The 23,175-nt window shown below is 40.8% G+C and overlaps 1 protein-coding gene across 2 annotated transcripts in view; it reads left to right on the top strand.

Annotated features, from left to right (window-relative positions):
* ldlrad4b (low density lipoprotein receptor class A domain containing 4b) overlaps positions 1 to 23,175 on the top strand; it is a 170,642-nt gene that overhangs the window by 119,583 nt on the left and 27,884 nt on the right. Inside the window, exon 1 of one of the 2 annotated variants that reach the window (XM_019879998.1) lies at positions 11,345 to 11,991. The exons of the other annotated variant lie outside the window; for it this stretch is intronic. Within the exon in view, the coding sequence (XP_019735557.1) occupies positions 11,898 to 11,991 (94 nt within the window). The 5' untranslated portion in view covers positions 11,345 to 11,897. Of the gene's footprint in view, positions 1 to 11,344; positions 11,992 to 23,175 lie in introns of those variants that run through there. 2 annotated transcript variants of the gene reach the window in all.

Here is a 23,175-nt window from a genome sequence, read left to right as displayed (position 1 = left end):
GGGAGTGTGTGTGTGTGTGTGTGTGTGTGTGTGTGTGTGTGTGTGTGTGTGTGCATGCATTCAAGCCTGGGTGGTACATTTTTCTGCACTGTTCGGGGACAAGGAACTGTGACTGGGGTGAGCCTCCCCACTGGGTGAGAAAAAGGGGGGAGAGATTAATGACCGATGAAGATGATGATGACTAAAGGGGTGCTGAGATTCTTCGAAAGGACTCCTTTCAATAATAAACATGTTTATCTCATTCGGCCCGACCTGTCCATCAAAACAAGTTTGTTTGTGTTCTTTTATGAAATGGTGAGATATTTTTGAGGAGCATTTTAGTTACAGTTTTCAACTCCAAAAGCAAGTAACAGGTTAATAGCTGTAATTGCAAGTGAGTGGATTAATTACAGGCAATAAATTCAAAATCAACATCACAGCACGATTTGGAAAATGTTTAAAAGTGGATATATGTAAAAAAAAAAAAAATAATCAACAAAAAATTAATCTGTGGTTACATTGCAAATATGCTGGTGTTAATTCTGTTATTGACCAAATCGGATTTCGACAAGAAAATTTGAGATTTTTACGCCTCGGATTACGACCGAAAACCAGTTTTCGACCAAACTGAGCAAACCCGAATAAACCACTCAACTCCTCTAAGCTTCCTTACACGAGGAAGTGGCACTTCCTTGTGTAACATTCATTGTGAGCAGACGTGTTTGTTGTGATTTACGCAAATCTGACTGTTTTTTTTTTTTTTTGTGTTATTTCTGCATAGTGTATTAGCCCCTAATCATAGTCTAATAAAATAGTTTCGGATTTCGAAAAAATCGCTTTGCTCTCAAAGTGCACGGAATTGATGGATTTTTAACAGAATGTAGAAAAAAATTCTCCCGGGGGGGCATGCCCCCAGACCCCCCTAAAGGGGCTGTGTTCCCCTTGGGGCTAAGCCCCCCTTGTTCTTGAAACCTAGTGACACCCCTGTGTATATATATATATATATATATATTTGGAAGTGTGTGGTTCCCCCCACCCCTAATGTCACTGATGAAAATTTGTGGCCTCTCCAGTATTTAAATTGCTCATCCCTGATTTAGGCTCAAGATTACGGCCCGCAATGTCCACATTCTTCACATGTGTGTATATAATATAATTAATAAAATATGTGCCATCTTTGCTGTTGACTTGGCTTCTTTAAACATTTTATCCCCTGCAAATGAAATACAGCAGCCAAAAGGAGGCAGCATCATGTTGTCGTAATCTTGGTTTTAGCACCTCTGCCTTGAGCAATGCAGTTCCATGCCTTTATGGAGTGATGTGACTACTCCCCTATTTTCCTTTGTACTACTACTACTGTAAAGAGATGATGGAGGGAGGCGCCGCATGCAGCAGGGATCCTCACTGGCCTGGTACAAGCTGTCAGCTCCCCATTTGTACTGCAGAGCCATAGGATGCAAAGCGGCAGGCAGGAGCGAATGCTGGCTGGGCCCAGAGTAGCTGTCAGGGGCAGTGCTGTTTATAAACTGTACGCTGAGCGAGCCACCCTGGAAGCGAACAAAGCTATGTGGTATGGCATGTGTTTGAGAGCCACGCATTTCGGTGAGGGGTCCAAAGGAAGCGGCTGTGTTAGTGGAGCTTGCTCATTCGTGCTAACCTGAATTTTTCGAAATTCTGCCAGGGTGGTAGCAGGTCTGTTGTGCTGCAACATGTTCCTGCTAACATCCATCTGTTATTCCGAGCTTAGAGCTCAGCATCTATCACCGAATGTAATGTTTTTGTGATATGCCTCAATATGGGAGCTATTGCGTTTTGTGTGGTATGGCCAGACCGGCAGAGAAGAGGAGCGCTTCGAGTGCTTGGATCTGTTCAACTTGTTCATAATGAGCATCCATCTGTTCCGAACCTGCTGCCCTCATTGGTTGTAGCTTATGTTATGACATTTGTAGACGGATGTATGGGAGATTACATCGCCACACACACAGAACTACAGATTTTTGTTGAGATAAAAATCAATTGACTGGTACTTGTAACAGTGAAACAGATCCATATTGTGCTTAAGGCTACATTTACACTCTGCTCCCAGCGGCCAAGCAGCCCCATTTCAGGCCAACATGGACAAAACGGGGTCATGGGAAAAGACGACAAATGGGATGTGCAAACGCCATGATTGCCATGGATGCCCTGCGAGATTTTTAAACTGTCAAATCTAAAAAATATTTGCCGGGGTACCCGCGGTGCTAGTCGTCGAACACCGTTAATGCAACCAAACCTGACAGTACGTAGTAGTACATATCATAACTTCGAGCTGATCCATGTTGGATGCAAAGCATCCTGTATGTCACTTGTTTTGTTATGAAGCCATTTTGCAAAAGCCTAGAAGAAAAATGAATGTTGTTGGGTTTTTTCTACTATAAAAACAGTCCTCTCACCTCAAATTCATCACTCTTTCTTCATCTCTTTCATCAGTACTATGTAGATGTGCTCTGACCCCATTTCCGTAAATGTCAACACCATAATTTGAGAGACAACGGCCTCTGGTGGCAAGGTATAATGAGTGTGATAACCAACCGATATGAAACTCAACCCCATTTCCCCTACCTGCATTGCCGTTCCGAGCTTGAATGCAAATTACTTTGTCTTACATTGATGTAATGTCTGTTCATGTGAACCAAAAACAGTAGAGAACATCGCAACTTGCAGTCGTCAATTGTCAAACAAGAACAAGACTTCCGTCGCTGGTTAACTTCCATTCGTAATTTACAGCATCCTAATCAAAAAGTTGATGCTGACTTCCCTGCATGCCTTGCGGCATGTTTGTACGTGGTTGTAGAATTTACATTTAATCAGCATGCTTAGAGGTTGTGTGTATTCTTTCATCATTGTAATAGTAGCTCCATGTTTTACAATTTTTACTTAATTGTAGGTTATTGTTTCATTGTGCAGTTGTTTTGCTTGAATCATGGGTGTGTATGGTGGTCTGAATGGTGCCACCCTACTCATTTCCACAAGTGGGTAAGCGCGTGGGAGGATCTGATTTTCTGCTAGGTCAAAGAGCTTCCAGATCTTCAAACAACAAAGATCCAGGGCTACAGAGGAAGATATTTTGGGAGGAGCACATTCACCCCTAACTTAATATTGTGCAAGCGGTGGAAGAAAATTTCGATGTACACACCGCAAATTCATTTTCAAGTAAATATTCACATTTCCGATTTTCCATCCATGTTCACTGTATTACTTGCAGAAACTTCACCTTTTCAATTTATGTTATTGTGCAACTACTGACGACATAAGACCCCTAAAAGCGTAATTTATAGAGCTTAAATATAAAAATTGTTACGTTCATGTTCAGACCAGCAGTGCAAGTACTGTTGTATTTAATAGTTGAATTGAATTTGTTTGCTTGACTAAGGTGCAGGCAGCGTCTGTTCAGTACCACTCAAAAACAGTGTAAAAGAGAATGAATGCTTATCTCTCTATAAGTATGTATCGATACAGTATATATGTGCTCTACGACTAGCTAGCAAACAGTCCAGGATTTGTCTCCTTTCATTCAGCCTCGCTTTATTGGAGAGAAAGTAGGCATTGATGAGCTTCTTGGATGTTGTCCTTTGAGTTATGCTGGGTCCGACCTTTAAGTCTTTTTTGAGTGGTAGCCTTGTAAGAAGCGGTACCGGCCCCATAAATGCAGTTCCTAGTATGTTACATTTGAGCAATTATTCCACATGTTGTGTGCTACTGTACATTTGCATTCATTGCTCCTCCAAAACCATGGTGATGCAATCATCCACAATAATGTTGATGCTTCAAATAATAAATCAATTTCAAATTTATGAAAATGTTTTCCGCTTGTATACCAACAGTTGTCAGAGTTGTGGACTGGTTAGCACGTCAGACTCACAATCCAGGTTCAGGGTTCAATTCCAGGCTCGTGCCTTCCTGTGTGGAGTTTTCCTGTGCCTCCGTGGGTTTTCTCCGGGTACTCTGGTTTCCTCTCACATTCCAAAAACAAGTTTGGTAGTTTAATGGAACACTCTTTTTCTAGGTGTGACTGTGAGGGTAAATGGTTGTTTGTCTCTGTGTGCCCTGCGATTGACTTGCATCCAGTTCAGGGCGTATTCCGGTTCCTGCCCGAAGACAGCTGGGATGGGCTTCAGCACGTCCACGAACCTCGTGAGGATCAGCGAGATTGGTTAATGGATGGGTGGATGATATTCCAACAATCAGCACAACATAATTTTTTTTTTTTTTTTTTTTTTTTTTTTTTTGCTTAAAGGCATATTTTGGAGGAGAGGCGTAGAAACAGATTGAAAATATCACTCACCATTAGCGACGCTTCACCATGACTCGTCGTATGCCGTATTCCGTGTTACGGTAGTAATGATTATTGCATTACTGCCTTTGTTGTTCCATTTAGTGGTCCTGCTGCCGCTGTTATGAATAGACTAGCGATTGGGCTAGCCAAAACTAGTGACACGAGCCTAACCCCAATTCGCGCCGCTTTGAGTCTCGTCCCTATACCGCGAGTGCCGATGATGTTTTCTTTTTGCGTCATCACATCTTGTTGATATCAGTGTTGTTCTGTTGACAAAATTCTTTTGATCCAAAGTGTGGCGCGGAAGTGTGTCAACAAAATGAAAAAAAAAAATCTGTAATTTTGCTAGTCGCACTTGCTCGAGTGAATGAACAATTTACTCTCACCGTTTCATATTTTAGGGGCCAAGTCCCATAATTCTCAGTGTGGCCCTAGTTTTCCTTCCCATGGTGGTGAGTAAATAACCTCCACAAAACAACTCTTAACTTATGAGTGAGTGAAGTGTTGGCCAAGAACAAAAGAGGGTGTGGGAGGGTTGTACCGCCACAGACATTTTGCAAAGCAGATGTTTTGGCTTGTCTCAGCATGAAAAAAAACACAGGTGTAATTAAATTAATGATAGTGAAATCGTGTTTTGCTTGTTCAAAGTTATGGGTGTCGTATAATTATGTGAGGGCATGTTGTTCAGCCAGTACTTTTTTAATGACTTATTTAATGATTCGCACCCATTCAGTTTTCGATGACTTTACTTCACATCCTAGATTCAATTGAATACATGACAAAGACAAGAAAATTAATGTTCACTCTGATGAAAGTTATACTTTAACCCGTGTTTGCAACTGTGTGAGCAAATAGTAGAACGGTATAAGAACAATGTTTCTCAATGTACAATTGCAAGGAATTTAGGGATTTCATCAACTTCGTCCCATAATACAATCAAAACATTCAGCGAAATCTCTGCATGTAAGCGACAAGACCAAAAACCAACATTGAAAGCCCGTGACTTTTGATCCATCAGTCAGCACTGCATTGAAAACCAGCATCATTATGTAAATTAGGCTGCCGCATGGCCTCAGGAACACTTGGGGAAACCATTGTCAGCTTAGACAGTTCATCACTACGTACGCACATGCAATTTAAAACTCTACCATATCAAGTGAAAGCCATTTGTAAACAACACCCAGAAAGGCTGCTGACTTCTCTGCGCCCGTGCTCATCTGAGAGGGATGCAAAGAAAAAGTGTGCTGTGGTCTGACGAGTCCATATTTCAAATTCTTTTTGGAACTCATGGGCGTTGTCTCCTCTGGGTCAACAAGGAAAAGGACTTTACAGATGGTTATCAGTGCAAAGTTCAGAAGCCAGCATCTATGATGGTATGCAGGTGTGTGACCATAATATCTTGTCTATACACTACTTGCACGCTCCACTTGTTGCTGTCCATGTTCACAATAACCTGTTGATGGTTTAGAAATCATTTTCCATATTTTATGATAGTTACAATCTAAAATATCTTTGAAAAACACACATTTACCCTCTGGCTTTCCATTTTGCATGAAATGTTGATTGTTGTCCTCTGTAATTTCTGTTATTCTAGTTTACAGCCTTTAGGTCAACAGTGTTCGGAACCCGTAATGTTAATACCTCTTGGCTTCATATGCTTGACAGAACATGTTTAAGAAATGTCAAAATACTGTAATTGTACATGGTTTACTTTGCCAGGGCACAAGCTGAACCAAGGCACGGATGGCGATAGACCAGTTTTGGGAGGCGGGGGTGGGGGGCATTAGCCCTGTGAGAAACCTGTATGAGCCCAGTCAAGCCCTCCAGCATTTTATTTAATATTCTAAAATATATTTAGAAATTATATCAGCCCCCCTGTGGATCGGTCAAGCCCCCCTTCAGCCCCTGGAGAGAAAAGATCCTGGAGCTTTCCCTGAGCAGAGGTCATGTGGGTTCAACCTAATATGGTCTCTCTCTTTCTAATGTTGCTTTCCAACACAGGAGCGTGTCGTCATTTTGGTATGTTGTCTTTTAATGTGATTCAGGGTGTCAAGTAAAAATTACAGTGTTTTTGCTGTCTGATGCAGTGAATGACATTTTGGTTCGTCGTTATTAGTATTTGCCGACTAAGTCTCTGATTTTCTTGATTTAAATCTCATCTATTGAAGTCAAGTGAACGGTGAATCATTGCCACTGCAATGTGACATAAAAATACTGTGTTGGTTTACTTGAAGTTTAAGTTAATTATTGGCAGTTCATTGTTCACTGACTGCATTTTACCTTGTACAATAAAATAGGTTCATGACAATGTCACCTCATCACCACACACCCTGCCAATTTGACTCTCCTGATGTTGTTTAAAACAACAATACCCGAATAGTTCACTTGGCAAGTTGTTTTGCTCTATAAATTCTGAATTTGTGCGTGTGTCTTTCAAGGCAAAAAGGAACAAGCTATGAAGTCCAAACAAATTGATTCCATTATACAATATCTCATTACGTTTGACATTTGCGGTTCAGTTCTTAAAAATGTGTGTGATCGCCTTTGCACATCTGCATGTGCACTTGTAACTCTTGGGATGGAGTCTTGACAGCAGGAGGCTGTAACCTGCGCTGTCCACCCTCTGTGATCACCACTGTTTATGGCCGCATAAAAGTCTCTTTTGCGCGTGCGCGCACGCACACACACATACACACACACACACACACACACACACACACACACACACACACACACACACACACGCACACAGCACACGGCACACATCCCTGTTCCCTCTGTTTCTATCTCTTTTACCCTCACTTTCAAACACGCGCACACATTTATAGCTGCTGTCTGTCTCAGAAACTGTAATTATTGGCGTCTGGTCCGCGGTTCTTATCAGTACTGTGACAGAAATGGCTGACAGATCCACACACGGACACTTCATGATATACATGTTGGCAGTCTCTGGCACCCTTTTTCTATTTTCTTTCTCTTTTCCTTATTATTTGTTGTCTTTTCCAATCTTGACCATGTTCTGTGCTTCCTCTGAGGCGGTTAGGGTGAGGTGGTGAGTCAGAGCTCACCCTGCCAAGCCATGTGCCAATTCAGGAGATTGGCATTGAAGCCAGACATGAGCTCATCGGCCCAGCTGGGCAGACAGCCCATTACAATGCTCAGCAGGGCCCTACCACAGGGGTGGAACGAGCTCCATACATGCTGATGATCCACTCTTTCTCTCTGTCTTCCTCTCTCCCTTCCTTCCCATTTGTCGTCTTGTCTTCTCTTCTTCTGACTCTACCTCTGACTTTGTCTCTTTTTTGATGAGTTTTCCATGTCCTTTAAACGCAAACGGATTCACGCTGCCATGCTTGCCAATCTCCTTTTTCTTGTTTTTCTCCTTGCAGTCTCCCACACTATTTTACTTCAATAGGTGCTGAGCTGTCATTGCACTGGTGCCTGCGGCAATAAGAGAATGAGGGTTTTTTTTTTTAAATGAAAACGTGGATGCAAAGTGTCTTTCTCTGTGTGTACGTCTTCTTCTAATTCTATGTCATAAATGGGTCGGGGGATGTGCATCCTTTTGGGAATAAAACTTAAAATCCTTTGTCTGGCCAAGGCTAGTGCGTGTATGTGTCGGGCATGTGCGTACACGTTTGCGTGTGTAAAACACACCTGTAGAGACAGGATATGATAGCACTGTAGGCAAACAAGGGCAAGACACAGCAAATATGAGGTGGCATGCCAGATGTTTTTATTGAACGTGACTCCCTAGTCTGCAATCTCACTTGTCTGCAGAGCCGTGTATTTGCCTCAGCCCTTCCTCAGACATGGAGCTAACAGTCGCAGCTCAAACATTTTGTTTCACTGAGCTCATTCCGGTCTCTGTGGCTGTTCAGCTTTCTCAGCAAGGAGATGGACAGAGGTTAATTCATGAATATCACAAGGAGAGGTAACTCTGCGTTTAGGGGAACTGGGAAATGCCCCATACTAGGCTATTTTATCCCTTTCGCTATTATGCATTTTACATTTAATACAATGAAATGATTAAGACTGTCAATTGCAAATGAATTTGCCATTTGATATTATTGTGATATATGGCCAACATTTGTATCGGCATGTAGTAATTATGCAATGATTGATGGATATGGGGAAAGATCTACAATGCATCAAAATATGTAGACATGCAGTGCTCAAAACACTGCTTTGAAAACAAAATCTTTTGATCAATTTCAAAGTGCAAGAACTAAATAAATGATGTTAATTTGTCGGTATAAAAATTCATTTTTTGTGTGCATTGACCTACATTTTTACAGTACTGTATTTCTTAAAAACACCAGACATATGACAGTTATTTGATGAATTTATCATAACAAATGTAAATTCCAGTTACGTCTGTATTTTGTACGCATAGTTTTAATGATAAATCTGAATATTTCAACTTTTATGAATCCCATCCCAACAAAAAATAATGTCAACTTAAAATACATACAGTATTGTAAATATTTCTCGTGATCCTTATTCTGTTGTTTTATGAGGAATTTCCTTGTAGCCCTGCAGCTGACTTCGGAGTCTCTTACCTGGAATAGGCTCCAGCTCACCTGCAAACCTCATGGCGACAAGCCATCTCTTGTACAAAATAGATAGATGGATGGATGTTTGGATGATTTGTATATCAACATCAGGATTAAAAACTACAAATGCTCAAGTAAAATAGGTGTGATGTCGACCTACTTCATTTATTTACTTGTGTTAAAATTCTTAATTTACAAGTACTCTAAGCAGAACCGTCTTGTTGCACATGATTAGTAATTGTTGCAGTTTTGTTGAGTGTCCATTCATCATTATCATCATCATCATCATTACTAACCTCCATCATTTTTTGTTTTTGCCCCTGCTCTCTTCATACCCATCGCTAAAAAAGACATCCCTTTATGGAAGATGAAAAATAATAATAATAATAATAATGAAAAATAACCGTTGAAGCGTAGTTCTGCTGAAACTAAAAGCCATCTTGTGTCCATTCAATTCAGGAACAATGTAAACTACCATAAGACTATCTTCAAGAAACTTGGGATTCATGACATTGTTCATTTTACTGTGCACCCCTGTGTCCCCTCGTTTTTTCTTTCATGATATAAACAAGAATGCAGACACAACATTGAAACTGTCAATCTTTTTTTTTAATCTGTTGACAATTCTAGGTGAATCAATTCACCTTTCCCATCTGAAACACAAGATGGCGCTGTAAATTGATGTCACCCACTGCACCACAGGGGCTCTAATGGGGACCCCCCCTCAATCCATGTTGTTGTTCAATGAGACCTTTATGCTGTTTCACCCATATAACCGTTTTTCATGGCCTTGTCTCAGTAACTTTAAAACGATACAGCGCAAAAAAAAAAATTGTGGCAAGCAATTGTGCAAGAATATTTTCAATGACTGATTGTGTGTGTGTGTGTGTGTGTGTGTGTGTGTGTGTGTGTGTGTGTCCAAAGACTGCAGTCATGGAGGAGGGTAGGGGAACCAGTAGACGAGGACCCATTTGGTATTCAGGAGGGCCTGGTTTTTATCTGTCTGCTGGCTGTCTAGTCTGGTCTGGCCTGTTAGTGGTGTCACACTGCATGCTCCCTCGGGGACTAAATTGATGCTCCAGACAGACTGTGCGTGTCTGAGTGTGCATGTATTGTTTAGTGGTGTTAGAGTGTTTGTGCATCGAGGTGAGTACCCCTAGAATGCACATGAAGAGTTAATTGGTTTCAAAGAAAAAAAGCCTGGTTCTGTATGTACTGTGTGTGTGTGTGTGTGTGTGTGTGTGTGTGTGTGTGTGTGTGTGTGCGTGTGCGTGCGTGCGTGCGTGTGTGTATAAGGTAATATATACTGTATATATGTATATATGTTATCAGCCTTATATAACTTGTAACTGTTTAAATCTGTGTAAGTTTGTGTGTGTCTCTGTGTGTATGTGTGTGCACACAGTAAAGATAATTATTTGATGAGCATGGTTAGTGTTGCAACTCATATTTAAAGTTTATTTATTTTGCTTACTGGAGGTCCAATTCATTTTACTGCTGTGTAAAAAATGGCAAACCAACAAGGTGAAGACATTTTTCAAAAATATTTTGCATTTGTGTACGGCATCCAAAATAAAACTGGTCATTTGTGGTCTCTCACAGGTGAATACTGTACATATGAATATATTATGTCTGTCTGTCTAGCAAGTTTTTTTTTTTTTTTTTTTTAATGCGCTTCTGTGCCAATTATTTTTTGGAGTATCACTTGTAAGGGCTATTTATGGTTTTGATAACCTACTGGTCAAAATTGCCATCCAATGTCTGTAAGATTTGAATAACCTAGTTTATTTTTAGACTGCAGCTGGTACTATAGTAGAGTGATTTGTATTTGTACAGTATGTGTGCTTAGATGCAGCCCTTTGCAGTTTGCCTGATTCAGAGGGGCTATGGTGGGGAAGAGGGGACATTGGAGGTCACGCCTCTCTGCAGCACATGTGGCCCTGAACCACAAGACTGGTGCGGGGGTCAACTCAAGGTTAGCTTCTTCAAAGGCCTTCTCCATTGGTTGAGGCCAGCCATAACAAGGGAGTGAAACTTGAAGCACTCTTCCCTCCCCCCCAAAACACACCAGGCCAGCCCTCTTCTTCCTCCTCCCCTCTGGTCTTCTTGCCCAGAGCCATTGTCAACCACAACCCGGACGTCTGCTACTCTTCTGACTCAAGTCAAAGCTTTCAGCCACCCCCTTCCCCTTTCCCCCTAATCAGAGACACCCATGCATGCACCTCTATATCACTGTCCTGGCCTCTATTGTCATCTGCATGTTTACAAGTGTATTTCTTGTAGTGCATGCCCGACATGTTAATGATAATTCAAATGTTTTTAATGTTATGCACAAGTACAAGGACTTTAAAACATCAGTTTATAGTCATGCACACAAACGCACATGCAGTTTGTGTAGTTTAGGGTTTATTGTATTGTACGTGCAAAAATATAGTCATAAAATACGTTTTGTTCATGTGTCAATATTTACTCGTGATTTTGACAAGAGATTACACAATGCTCTCGATAGTTTTACTAGGTTTTGAAAGTTGATCAATGAAAAATTGCGCACACGCTTTGCGATTCGCTATAGCTTGTACGTGTGTTCTTTCGAGTACAGTACTTCGACACTTTTTCCAAGAGATTTGTTTCATGTCCATGAGGGCACCAGTGCCGATCGTCTTCTTCAGTAGTGTGATTGGTTAGCACAGCTGTCAGTTAAGATTGTGGGCGGGGTTGCGTCCACCCCATCTCCCCTGGTCTAGTTCTAAGACAGCTGCTCGCGGCGGCGGACGACAAGGAAGACGTGCACGATGCGAGAGCTGTAAGAAATGGCTTAGCGAACCGGCAACTAATTCGCTTTCCTTGTCCACTCCGAGAGAAATATGACGTGAGAAACACCGTGGAACATACGTGCGAAACTGACGCGAGTCAGCCGAAGCGGCGGACTCTGCTGCCGCTGCCTGGAAGTTTTTCGTGGTTTTCCCGTTGGGGGCTACCCGACGGTGGCGGCGGCGGCTCTCTCCTCCCCGGAGCGGTGTCCCGGTCCACCGAGCCCACCGAGCCCCATGCAAAACCTAACGGCCCCTGGCGGCTCCGGCAACTCCAATGTCACCTGCTCCTGCAACTGTACCGCTTCCCAGCCGCAGGGAATGGAGATATGTGAGTACTGTATCATACTTGCGTTTCCGTGACCTTAAATCCGGCCCAGAGACGAAGGCAGTGCCTAATCCGTTTGATGGACACTTCCAAGGGTAATGTCGTTTAGGGCTTCGAACACCTCGTTTGTGAATACTGTCAAACATTATCTTCTCATTAATATTTATTTGGGTACTTCCATTTTCAGCGCGGTGCACCAGAAACTTTAAATAGGCGTCAATCTGACTCTTGGTATTTCTAATGTCGTAAGATGTGGCTGTATGACTTTTAAGTTTTCAGTGTGAAATCAGTTAAAGTGTGACGGTATTTTTAGCTTATAGCAGGCACTGCAGCAGGGCGATCTCCAGACGCAATAACCGCTGAAAATGATGACTTACATTCAAAGTTTTGCACACATTACTCATTAGGTACGTTTTACATTCGAAATTTTGCACAAATTGCTCGTTAGGTAGGTTTAAAATCAAGAAACTTGACAGTTGTTTTGTCTTATGGCGGGTTGTTTCTATGAATTACACCTTTTTATTTGACCAGTGACATCTGGACGCATAGTATATAAGAGATCCCTCCAGAGGGTTAAATAGTTGGCAGTCAGCACAAACAGGAAACGCTGGAATGGTATGATATGTCTGTCTGCTGTCTGTGTAGCCCACAGAGAAACTGTCATTATCTGCTCTGCTCTAATGCTGCCTGTTAGATCCACTGCAGATGCTCCTCTTTATGACTGAGACAGAGCAGACATATACAGGATAGGAGAAATGCAGAAGACAGTCATAGCACATAGTCAACGTCAAGAAACACACAGAAAGACAGAGAGGAATGTTCCCAACCAGGCAGCTAGACGAGAGCCATTACTAAAAGAGACGTGTACATGCACTCCCCAAAGACCAACAAGCAGATGTACACCAAAGCTGCTGGTAGAAGGGCAGAATTCCAGTTTTGCGTCATTTCCACGGTGGCCAAGGCCTGACTCGGGCAACGGGTGTTGAATGTAGTTTATTCGATTTAGATTTGGCAGCAGTGTGTGGCTGCAGTGACACCACACTGTAACCAAGAAGTGTATGTTTGTCTGGCGCACTGACTCATGGCTCACCTTGCACTGGTCATGTGGTGCTATCCAGTTTGTTACTGGCCCTCAAAAAAAAAAAAAAACTCATTTCAGTGATGCAGGTAAGGCGGAGAGTCCAATTAGATCACTCAAATAAACTTCCTCAAACTGTTGACTGTTGCTTTCTTTTTTTTCTCCCCCCTCCCCATAAGTCTGTCTGTCTTGAGTAATGCTTCCTTCTTGATCTTTTCATTGCATTTTCTCAATCAACATGCCACTGTTGAGGGTATCCATCCATACATTGGTGTTAAAAAGAACTTATTTGTCTGCTGCCTTGTCTAACAAGACTTTGCAAGGCTGGATAATGTACTGTAGCTCGTGCAGTGATGAAATCTTTGGCCGAGAAAAGCTTCAGTCCTTTTCTTTTACCATGTGGAATGTATAGTCTTCAGAGATGAAACGGTCTAAAAATTCCGCAGCGCAACACTCGTCACCAAAATTGCAGCGGTTGTGAGTATATCGCGATATTGCCAAAAGAAATGATCAATTTACACTTCCGGACACATACGCATGAAAGATCCCACAAATGTACTTGCTTTCACACTTAGTTTGCTTTTTTTGTTCTGAATCAGTTGGTTATTTGGAAACAGTGTGTCTGTCTAAGCCACGTTGTATGTAGTGCTGGGCAATATGGCCTAAAATTCATATAGCAGTTTCAATAGCTCTCTTGGTAATCGTATATACTGTATCCGCCTAGCATTCCCTGGTAGATCCTGAGCAGGCGAGAAAGCATGGAGGATGACTTGACTGTTCGATATGAACACAACAGTTTTGTTGTTCTTTTTTTACCAGCTATGTATGTTGTTGCACGCTTGATGCCGTGCACACAGAATATAAAGACTACAGAGAATATAAGAAACATAGTCTCATTGCTAGTTACCAAGTCTACTATAGGTCTCCAAACTAAAGTAATTGGCTATGAGCATATCATTTCCCTCGCTGACAAAATGTGGCTCAGACTTTTCTGGTTTTAAAAGTTGTGTCATTTTACACAGTGTTTGCAGGACTTGCCCAAACTACCCTTCACAGACATGTATTATCTTCGTAAAACCTCCTCCAGAGCACTGAGAAGCAATTTTGAGAGGGCTTTAAAATGTATGCCGCCTCCTTACCACGGATTTGAGAGTATACATTCAGTATTCGTGATCACTGGAGCTCGGTCTCACACCCAAAATCTCTTATTTGCTATCCATGTTGACATCAATGAATGACGTTCAAATTGATCATCGCATTTTGTCCTTTTGCAAAAAAAAAAAAAAATCACATTATAGTACAATACATGAAAAATCAAGTTTGATCAAAATGCTGAATGGAGTGCACATACTGTATATCGTGCTTTGTTTACACCATGCGTTCTTCCAAATATGTTTATAAAGCCACATGCTCATTTATTTTAAAACGTAACTATTGAATGCGAGCGTACACAGGCGCATTGACGTAGCGCAGCCACGACAACCGATAGAAAACTTTTCCTTTTTAGTTTAAAATAGCTTACCGTGTCCCAAAAAAATGACTCGTTCAAATATGAATATGAAAATTCCCTTTTGTTGACTCGAAGAAAAATCTATTGTGTCTTGTATAGTGAGTATGGTTAAAAGTAAAAATATGTGTTTACAGTATTGTTATTAATTACTGTCATTGTTACTGTACTATTACTTTTTTTCTATCTACAGTATGCCAGTGGCACATAGTAGTAGGCGTTACAATTCTTTTCAGTTCTCGTCATTTTAAAATGGTTTACCTTAACTCGAATCCTGCGTCGCATTGTGGCCAAGGTACAATCCTGGTCGATCAATGCACATTTTAAATCTTGGGTTCTTATTGTTGTTGTTGTGCAAAGCTAGTTTCTATGACTACTTTCCGCAGGAGTGCTTCTTCTTTGTCTTTAAAAGAAGAGAGAAGAAGAACACAACGAAGGAGAAGAAGCAACGGGCGTTATAGCAACTGACTTTCCACTTTGCACAACAACAACAAGGACTTAGGAGGCACATTCATCGACCAGGATTGTACCTTTGGCTACAATGCGACGCAGGATGATAGATAAAGGTCAATCATTTTAGGACAAAGAGAAAACCTTGAACGTAGTTATTAGCCACCTTTCCATAGTCCTTGTCCGCTGCTGGTGTGCAGAGCATGCTCCGCTGGCATTAATTTATGTAGTTCGGTATTTATTCTTCATTTTGCATTTAAAAAGTTACAATTATTATGTGCAACAAGAAGTGCTGGGCAATATGGGAAATCACAATATTGGCCATTTTATATCAGGAAAATGATATACCACCATCACTGTTAACCATTTCTCACTTGATTTTAATGTGACAGACCTCTATTAGCTCATGATTAATGCATCCAGTAGTGCTGCTATACAAAATTATGAAATGTAAACAAACCAAATTAACATACATATTTTTGCACAAATGTAGATATTCATCGAAATAAGAGTCATACAAAGAATGTTTGACAGAAATTGATTAAAAAAATCAAATAAAATGAAATAAAAAGATGAGCTTTACTGTAATATAATTTGGAGAACATTTGCACATCTCAAAAGTCGAAATCAAAACTCAGTATTGTGAAAACCAGTCACATATGCATCCATTTTGTGAACCAATTATCCTCAATATTAATGTGTGTTTAAACATCTAGGCCACACTTCCAGGTTGACGTACGAGACGCCCTCACATGACCTCTTTTGCTGTGTGTGTAGTATTATTTTATCTACATTTTCTCTCCCGATACTTAAATTGCCTGCGAATTTGCCGATCAAAATTGGATATGAGCCGATATGACGTGGTTCCAGCGAGACCTATGTGAAGTGTCACCGAAGCACTTTTAATTTGGGTGTTTCCCGATGACATTACGTTAGGATGGTTTGGAAAATATCTTCCTCAAAAAGTGAGGGAACACTGTATATAAGCTTTGCGTTCAACCAAACAAGCCAAGATTTCACACCAAGTAAGTACATTTGTGACTTAAGTGAGACAAGATCTTGTTTTAAAGTACGCATACTTTTGTTCGGTGGTTTACAGTGAGGTTTTAAGTAAAATAGGGCAATGGTTGGAAAACACTGCTATAATCATTACTGGTACTCTTTTAAATAAAATATCAAGTTATTAAAGAAGTCTTATATTATGCACATGGACTAAGATGTGTCATATTTCATTTCCACTGAGTGATTATTATGTGTATTATTACCATATAAATGATGATAATCACACGTGAATAAACTCAGCTCATGCATTAAGCACAGTAACTAATTCATATTTAGCAAGCAAGTTGTTAGTTGAATTCAGGATTAATTCTGCTGTGTTAGTTGCTACTGTGACAAATTCTGAAAGCGTTCTCCAGTCTAAAGTGACTTCATCTAGTTTTGTTTTTTTATGAAGGAAATACAAAGTGCATTGTAAGTGGTCGGGATTTACCCATTTCCGTTTTAAATGATATTCCATTCAAGCATATTAAACAATCATTGACCTTTGGCTTGGACAGTAGCTCACAACTGACATGCCCCGCCCTACACAGAACGGGCTTGGTTCATTTAGCTAAATCACAGCAACAAATGAATTCAATGTATTAGGTGTCTGAATGTTTCTCGTTTCTAGTCAAGTATCTCCAAAAAATGATCAATCTGACCAAGGAGGGAACATCAGCGGTGTTTGTCAACCATATTTTGGTCAGATGAGCAGGTTCTAGAAATAATCTGCTTGTTTTTATGGAAAAGCGCCGAGCCGATCGCCAGTAGAGCCAGCTCGAGTTAAATAAGTCTTGCGTTGCAGTAAAATTCAGCCTGTTGTTACTACAGGCTTACAAAACAATGTTAACGAACGCGATTTTCAAAATTTTCTTATAAATTACAGCAAAGTAATTTTTGCATGGAGTAGTATCTGTTGCTAGCTAATCTATAGGGGTGTTCACACGGCACACATTTGCATCGGTGCTGCACTGATGTATTTTGTTGCGATATATCTTACACCGGTGTAAATTTTGTGGAGCGTTCACACATGTAAAGCTGCTGACTAAAGAGAAGCGTGTTAATTCCGGTGCAGCCCCACTTGCGTTCACATGGCAGTTTCTGCGGCCGTGCAGTACAATAGTAATAATACGGAAATAAAACATGCGCATGCATAAAGTGTACTTCTTTTTATCCGCCTTGCTTGTGACATATTGAAAAACCATGGTTTATACTTCTCCAGACAAATCAACGCTGCGGTCTATCAAACACCGTAAAAGGATGAGAGAAAGAAAAAATACCCAAGATGCAAGTTATGCAATACCCGTATGTAATCAACTTTTCTCACGCGTAGCGAATCTACCCCTCTAGCGTTCACGCATCCCATTTTTTTATCGGTACTGCCCCGCAAACTAGCATTTACTCCGGAGTAAATTTTTAAACCACCTCCTGAGCAGTGTTAAATTTGCTCCGGTTTAAGCTGGTTTCAGGGGCTACACCGGTATAACTTTGTACGTGTGAACGCTCTATGGGGGCAGCCTCGGTGCTGCACCGGAGAAAAAGTTGCCGTGTGAACACCCCTTAAGACTACATTTAGCCAATCCTGTCAGTTAGAATTGTTTTACTGCACTGACAAGTCCTAAGAAAGGGAAACTAAGTAATCACAAATGTGAAATGGAAATTTTCATATTTCACATTTCAGCTCTAGGGGAAAAAAAAAGCGTCACTGTTGCAGATTTACTATTATTTGCAGCTGCGATGAGAAAAGACAGAAGAAACCTGTGGAATGTATTTACAAGTATTTCGTCATGCACTCGATGAGTTCATCTTTAGACAAAGCTGAAAATATATTTGTTCTTTAAGGAAAGGAAGGAGGTCACCGTGTCGTTGTGTGGAATGGCTGAATGTGTCTGTGTATTTAAGAGCCTGCAGTCGGGGTCAGTCAGGTGAATGTAAACGGACTGATCAGTAATCCCGTGTATGAGTGGTGTTAGTGTGTAGGTGGTTGCGGGTTCATCGTTCAAGTGCCTCAAGTCAGCACACGCACACGGCGACTTGTTGACGCTCACTCAAACACACATAGGCATATGCGCTCACATTTACACTTAGTCAGATGTCCTTTTACACAATTGCACATACAGACAGGGACTGTAGCTACAGTCAATATTTACCCTTTCCGTCTACAGCTCTACACCCAATCCAAATCCACAATACTCTCTGGGGGTTTTCTATTCTATCAAGTGTTTGTAGATTTGCTGTTGATTTTGAAATGGGGTATTGTTTTCAGTGAGAATTTTTGATAAGCGGTAATACATTTTACTGATGTGTCTTACATATATAAACATTAACGTTTCAGGAAAGAGTTAGGCTTTGGATGGGACGTAAAAAAAAAAAATGCACAGCCACAACAATAGTTTCAAAAAGAAAGGATGCATATCCCTTTGAGAAATCATAATTCATTTCACAGGTAATTTCAGAATGAGTCTTGAGATGACTTAAGAGATTTTCATTTAGCCCGACCCCTACAGTGTGCTGAGCTGAAGGTTAGAACTGTGAGGCTTCAAAGACCTTTTTGTGCACTATGAAGTTGATCTGGAGTAGTAAAAATTGTATATTCCTCAACTTTCAGAGAATTATCAAGGGTTTGTCACAAGGCTGTTCAATTAATGGAAATGTAATCGGAATTTGGATTATGGCTTCTCTCGATCTTTAAAAGGTTATAATCGAATAAAAAAGATGAATGTACAGAATGGCGTAGTGTGTTTACAATTTCCCGATGTTATGAAAGTAACCTGAACGCACCATGTTGCTTGCATAGCAAGCGTGTTGTCTGCGATTCTGCCAACCCTGAGCATGCGTTAAATTGTTCAATGATATTCCAGATGGAGTTTAATATAATACTAAACACAAAACAAAAATAACTACGCACATTGTATATTTAAATACAAGACATGCTTCATTTTTTATACATCACGAACACTAATGCTAAAGTCAATGTAAAATCCGTCCCAAAAAGGCCAACTCGCACACAGCAGGAACAGCCGGTATTAATTTTTACTTATTCGTCTTTATTGTCATTATTTTAGTATATCTTTATTTTACTTTGTTCCTAATTTATTTTCTCGGTTTCCTTTCAAGTTAGATTTAAAGTTGTTTTCATTGATTCATGGAATTTTCCCTCAAAATTAAAGGTTCAAAGATACAAAGATCCACGGAATTTTTTTTGTCATACCAACACACATTTCAACATGATATGGTACGAAATACGAAACCTGCGGTCTCAGGTTAGCCCAATAAGACTGACTACTTGTGAAAATAAAAATAGAACAGTGAAATAATATAAATTAAATGCAATAAAGAGATGAAGAAGATGCTTATTCAGGGTTTGAATGTGTGGGAAATGCAATGCAGCAAATGTGTTGCTGCATCAGGATGAAAATCCAAGACACTTCAACTTCACATATTTACAAGGTCATTTTGTACTAATCGTGATTATTATTATTATTTCCATAATCAAGCCCTATTTTGCCACTGTGCATGATATGGATTTTCCTGTCATTGGAAGGTGCTTTTTACATTGGCGCTGTACAGACATTCCGATCATAGATGTACTGTCAACAAACACAAACTGAGCAATGGTGACTGAGATTGATATCATCTGCGAAGAAAAATCTAGTCACGCAGCAACATAGCTTGCCGAGCAACCCTGATCAATAAAATGTGCAGTAAGGAAAAAAATAACACTGGTCAACAGTAAATTTTAATCAGAGATGGCTTTATGTGTTTGAAATTGTATTTTTGAGGCTGATTTGGGGGGGAAAAAGCACATCAGGTTTTTGAGTTTTTCATTTTTTTGTTTTATGTCTGACCAATAAAAGCTTGCACAATACAGATTGCACTGTAATTTATAGCCATGACATTTCAGAAAAAGTCCAACTGTTGCTGAACCTAACCTTTAATTCATTAACACAGTAATCCATCGCATTTTGCGGTTAAGGGAACCAGAAACCCCCCGCGAAAGGTGAAAACTGCGAGGTAGGACACCCCCTCCCCTCAGGAATTTTCTTATATATATGGGTGTTGTGCATGTGTAAAATATGTAAACAGTATTTATACTTTACAAATTTGAGGCAAATATTACAACAGTACATCTATTTATTTAATTATAAAACCTTATACAGCAATTAACATTCATCAAAATTGACTTCTGAAAGCGGCGGAGAGGCTTGTGTTGGTGGCATACAAGGCGGCTCACCTGACCTGACCAAGCTTTTTGGACACTCCTCTTCTGCTGGAGGCGCTGACGGTATAGCTGAGGTTTTTAAATTGGAGAAAAACACGGTGATAGGTAGCGTTATGATGTTCGTCTTGTCTTCTCATTCGTTGAAATAGGTTCAAGGGTTCTTTTTAAATCAGACAATGGTCTTTTTTTTAGTGCAGAAAAAAACTCTTACCTAGCTGACAGTTTCAGGTGTCACTTCATCCTTCATCTGAGCTGTCACCGCTTCCTTGTCATGTGTCTAAAAAACAGCGGCCTGGGTCAGGAAATCTTCAAAATAAGGCCCCCCGACCCGGTCAAGGCTGCTAACCAGCCCCGCGCCGCCAGCATTGAGTCCCTGTTGATGTTGCCATCTTCGTGGAGGACCAGCGGGTTTACATGCTCCTACACACCTGGGACGCATTGCTTCAACGGCGGCAAGGGGTTGGAGCGCAGCTTAACCCATCAAAAAAAAAGTTGGCGCAAAAACATTTTTGTTTTTGCGATAATTTCATGTTTGTTAAACTGTGAAGTAACTTTTCTTTTATCCTGGACTTCAAACAAAAGTATCGGTTCACACTGCATAAAGTGCATTTCATGGCTGATCTAAAGTAAGGTGAACCCTCATTATTTGCGGCGGATAAGGTTTTGGCCGGCCCGTGAATAGAGAAAATCTGTGTATTTCAACGGCGGCAAGGGGTTGGAGCGCAGCTTAACCCATCAAAAAAAAAGTTGGCGCAAAAACATTTTTGTTTTTGCGATAATTTTATGTTTCTTAAACTGTGAAGTAACTTTTATCCTGGACTTCAAACAAAAGTATCAGTTCACACTGCATAAAGTGCATTTCATGGCTGATCTAAAGTAAAGTGAACCCTCATTATTTGCGGCGGATAAGGATTTGGCCGGCCCGTGAATAGAGAAAATCTGTGTCATCGACGCCCATTCTAAATGCATTGCAGATTTTTTATTTAATCCCTAAAATTCTCGGGGCAGCTTTTTTTCATGGCACATTAAGCTTTGACATAGAGGGCAAGACTTTTATTTCAATAATGTAATCATATTAGACAGAAAACAGTTCCAATTGGCGCTCTGTACATTTTTTTCAGAATGATGTGGTTAAAAATGACTCTATTTTTGTGAATGAGGAAATATTTAACAAGCTGTGTTTAGAATCCCGTCAGAGTGACTCTGTGTCGGTGCCCATTTACCGGTATTCTTATTTAGTAACATCACTCTTTTCTGTGAATATTAAAAAGAATGAGAAAAATTGGGGTTTTAAATCAAACTGGAGCAATTATCAAGCAGAGTAAGTCAGCTTGGCTGTGACGGTCCTAAAGTAATCAAAAGTGAAATTTTTGTGTCCTGTCTGTCCTGAGTTCACTGACACTTTACAACACTACAGCATCAATAGTATCCAGCCACTGTGGCTGCTGGATTCCCTTTGTGTCTCGATTCTGCCCCCCCTCCCCCCAATCCAGCGCGCGCGCGCGCACACACACACTCACACACTCACACACACTCACACACACTCACACACCAAATCTCCTCCCTTGGTTCACAAAATGCCCTTGGGATCAGGGAAGATTTTGTAGTCGTAAGTGTTTTTGAGACAGGCCGTCCGTCAAGTGTGCATGATGGTGGGCAGCCAGTGGATGGGAATGGGGAGTTTCCTCATATGTATTTACCCACAGTTTGACTATCTGAGATACTCAAGAGTTCAGGCGAATGAATCAGTCTGCGGTCCGTCTCATGACTACAAGTCTGTGAACGCAACACTAAAAGTGCTGCACTCCAGACGCATGATCCAGACAGTAAACGAGGGTGCAGGGTTTTTGTTGGGGTTTTTTTGTCCTCTTTTTTTGGGGGGGGGGGCTTTTTTGCGTCACTAGCTGATTTGACCCTTACCGACACCAGTATTCAGTTAAATATAACAGTGAGCATACTTATGACGCCATATGTTCTCTGCTTCATTGCATTGGCCATTAAAATAAATGCAAGAAGAAAAATAAAAAATCAAGTGGATACGTTAACCTGCCCAGTGGTTTTGTCTCTCATATGGGGTAATACATGTTTATTTTTATGTTCAGAGACCAGTGCATCAACTGCACAGTACATTTCTGGCATGTCTGGGCATTTTGTGTTTTTCAGGTTTACTGTGGATTTTGAATAAGCAGAATTTGTCAAGGAGAGGCACTGTTAATAAGGGAGTTTAAGGGTCTATTTCATGCTTTGGATATGTCTTTGGCACAAGGGTGCTCTGATTTATTATGATGTATTAGTTATTTTGCTGGCTGTTTTTCTAACCCGGCAATAAGACATCTGGTTCACTAAAACCCCGCCTATCCCAGTGTGGCTGCCGGCCCCTTTTCGTGACATTGTCCTAAAGCAGGCTGTGCGTATTGCCCATGAAACAGTCAATAGTAATAATGCGGGAAGAACATATTTTAACGTCTCAAGGATATTACATCAGACGTTACTTGTTTATCTCAGCTTTTATTTTAAATCACAAACACCTACTGTGTGCCGATGCCAAAACAGAGCATAAACAGCCTGAGGGCAAAGCCTCCACACGTGCTTTGTCCAAATTAGCAGGGCGCATTCTCCAAAGGCCGCGTTTTCGGCCGCTAGATGTCATTTTCGGTGCAACTCGACCATACGTGGTTTCAAAATTCACATTAAGCGTGTCCAAACCGCCATGGTTTTTGCAGTCCACTGAGGTTACATGAGAAGGATCCTTTGAAGGCGTCAAGGGACCCAGCTTGCAAATTATCTTTCTAGAATTTAGAAACCACACGCAGTTGAGTTGCGCCCGAAGTGACGTCATGCGGCCTGTGAATTTGGACGCAGCCATGGGCCAACTCCTCTCTCGGTAGT

Source organism: Hippocampus comes, unplaced genomic scaffold, assembly GCF_001891065.2.
Source record: "Hippocampus comes isolate QL1 unplaced genomic scaffold, H_comes_QL1_v1.1 scaffold135, whole genome shotgun sequence".
In the NCBI taxonomy this organism is placed as follows: Eukaryota; Metazoa; Chordata; class Actinopteri; order Syngnathiformes; family Syngnathidae; genus Hippocampus; species Hippocampus comes.
The sequence above is the reverse complement of the archived record's forward strand: the minus strand, read 5'-3'. Positions and strand labels throughout refer to the sequence as shown.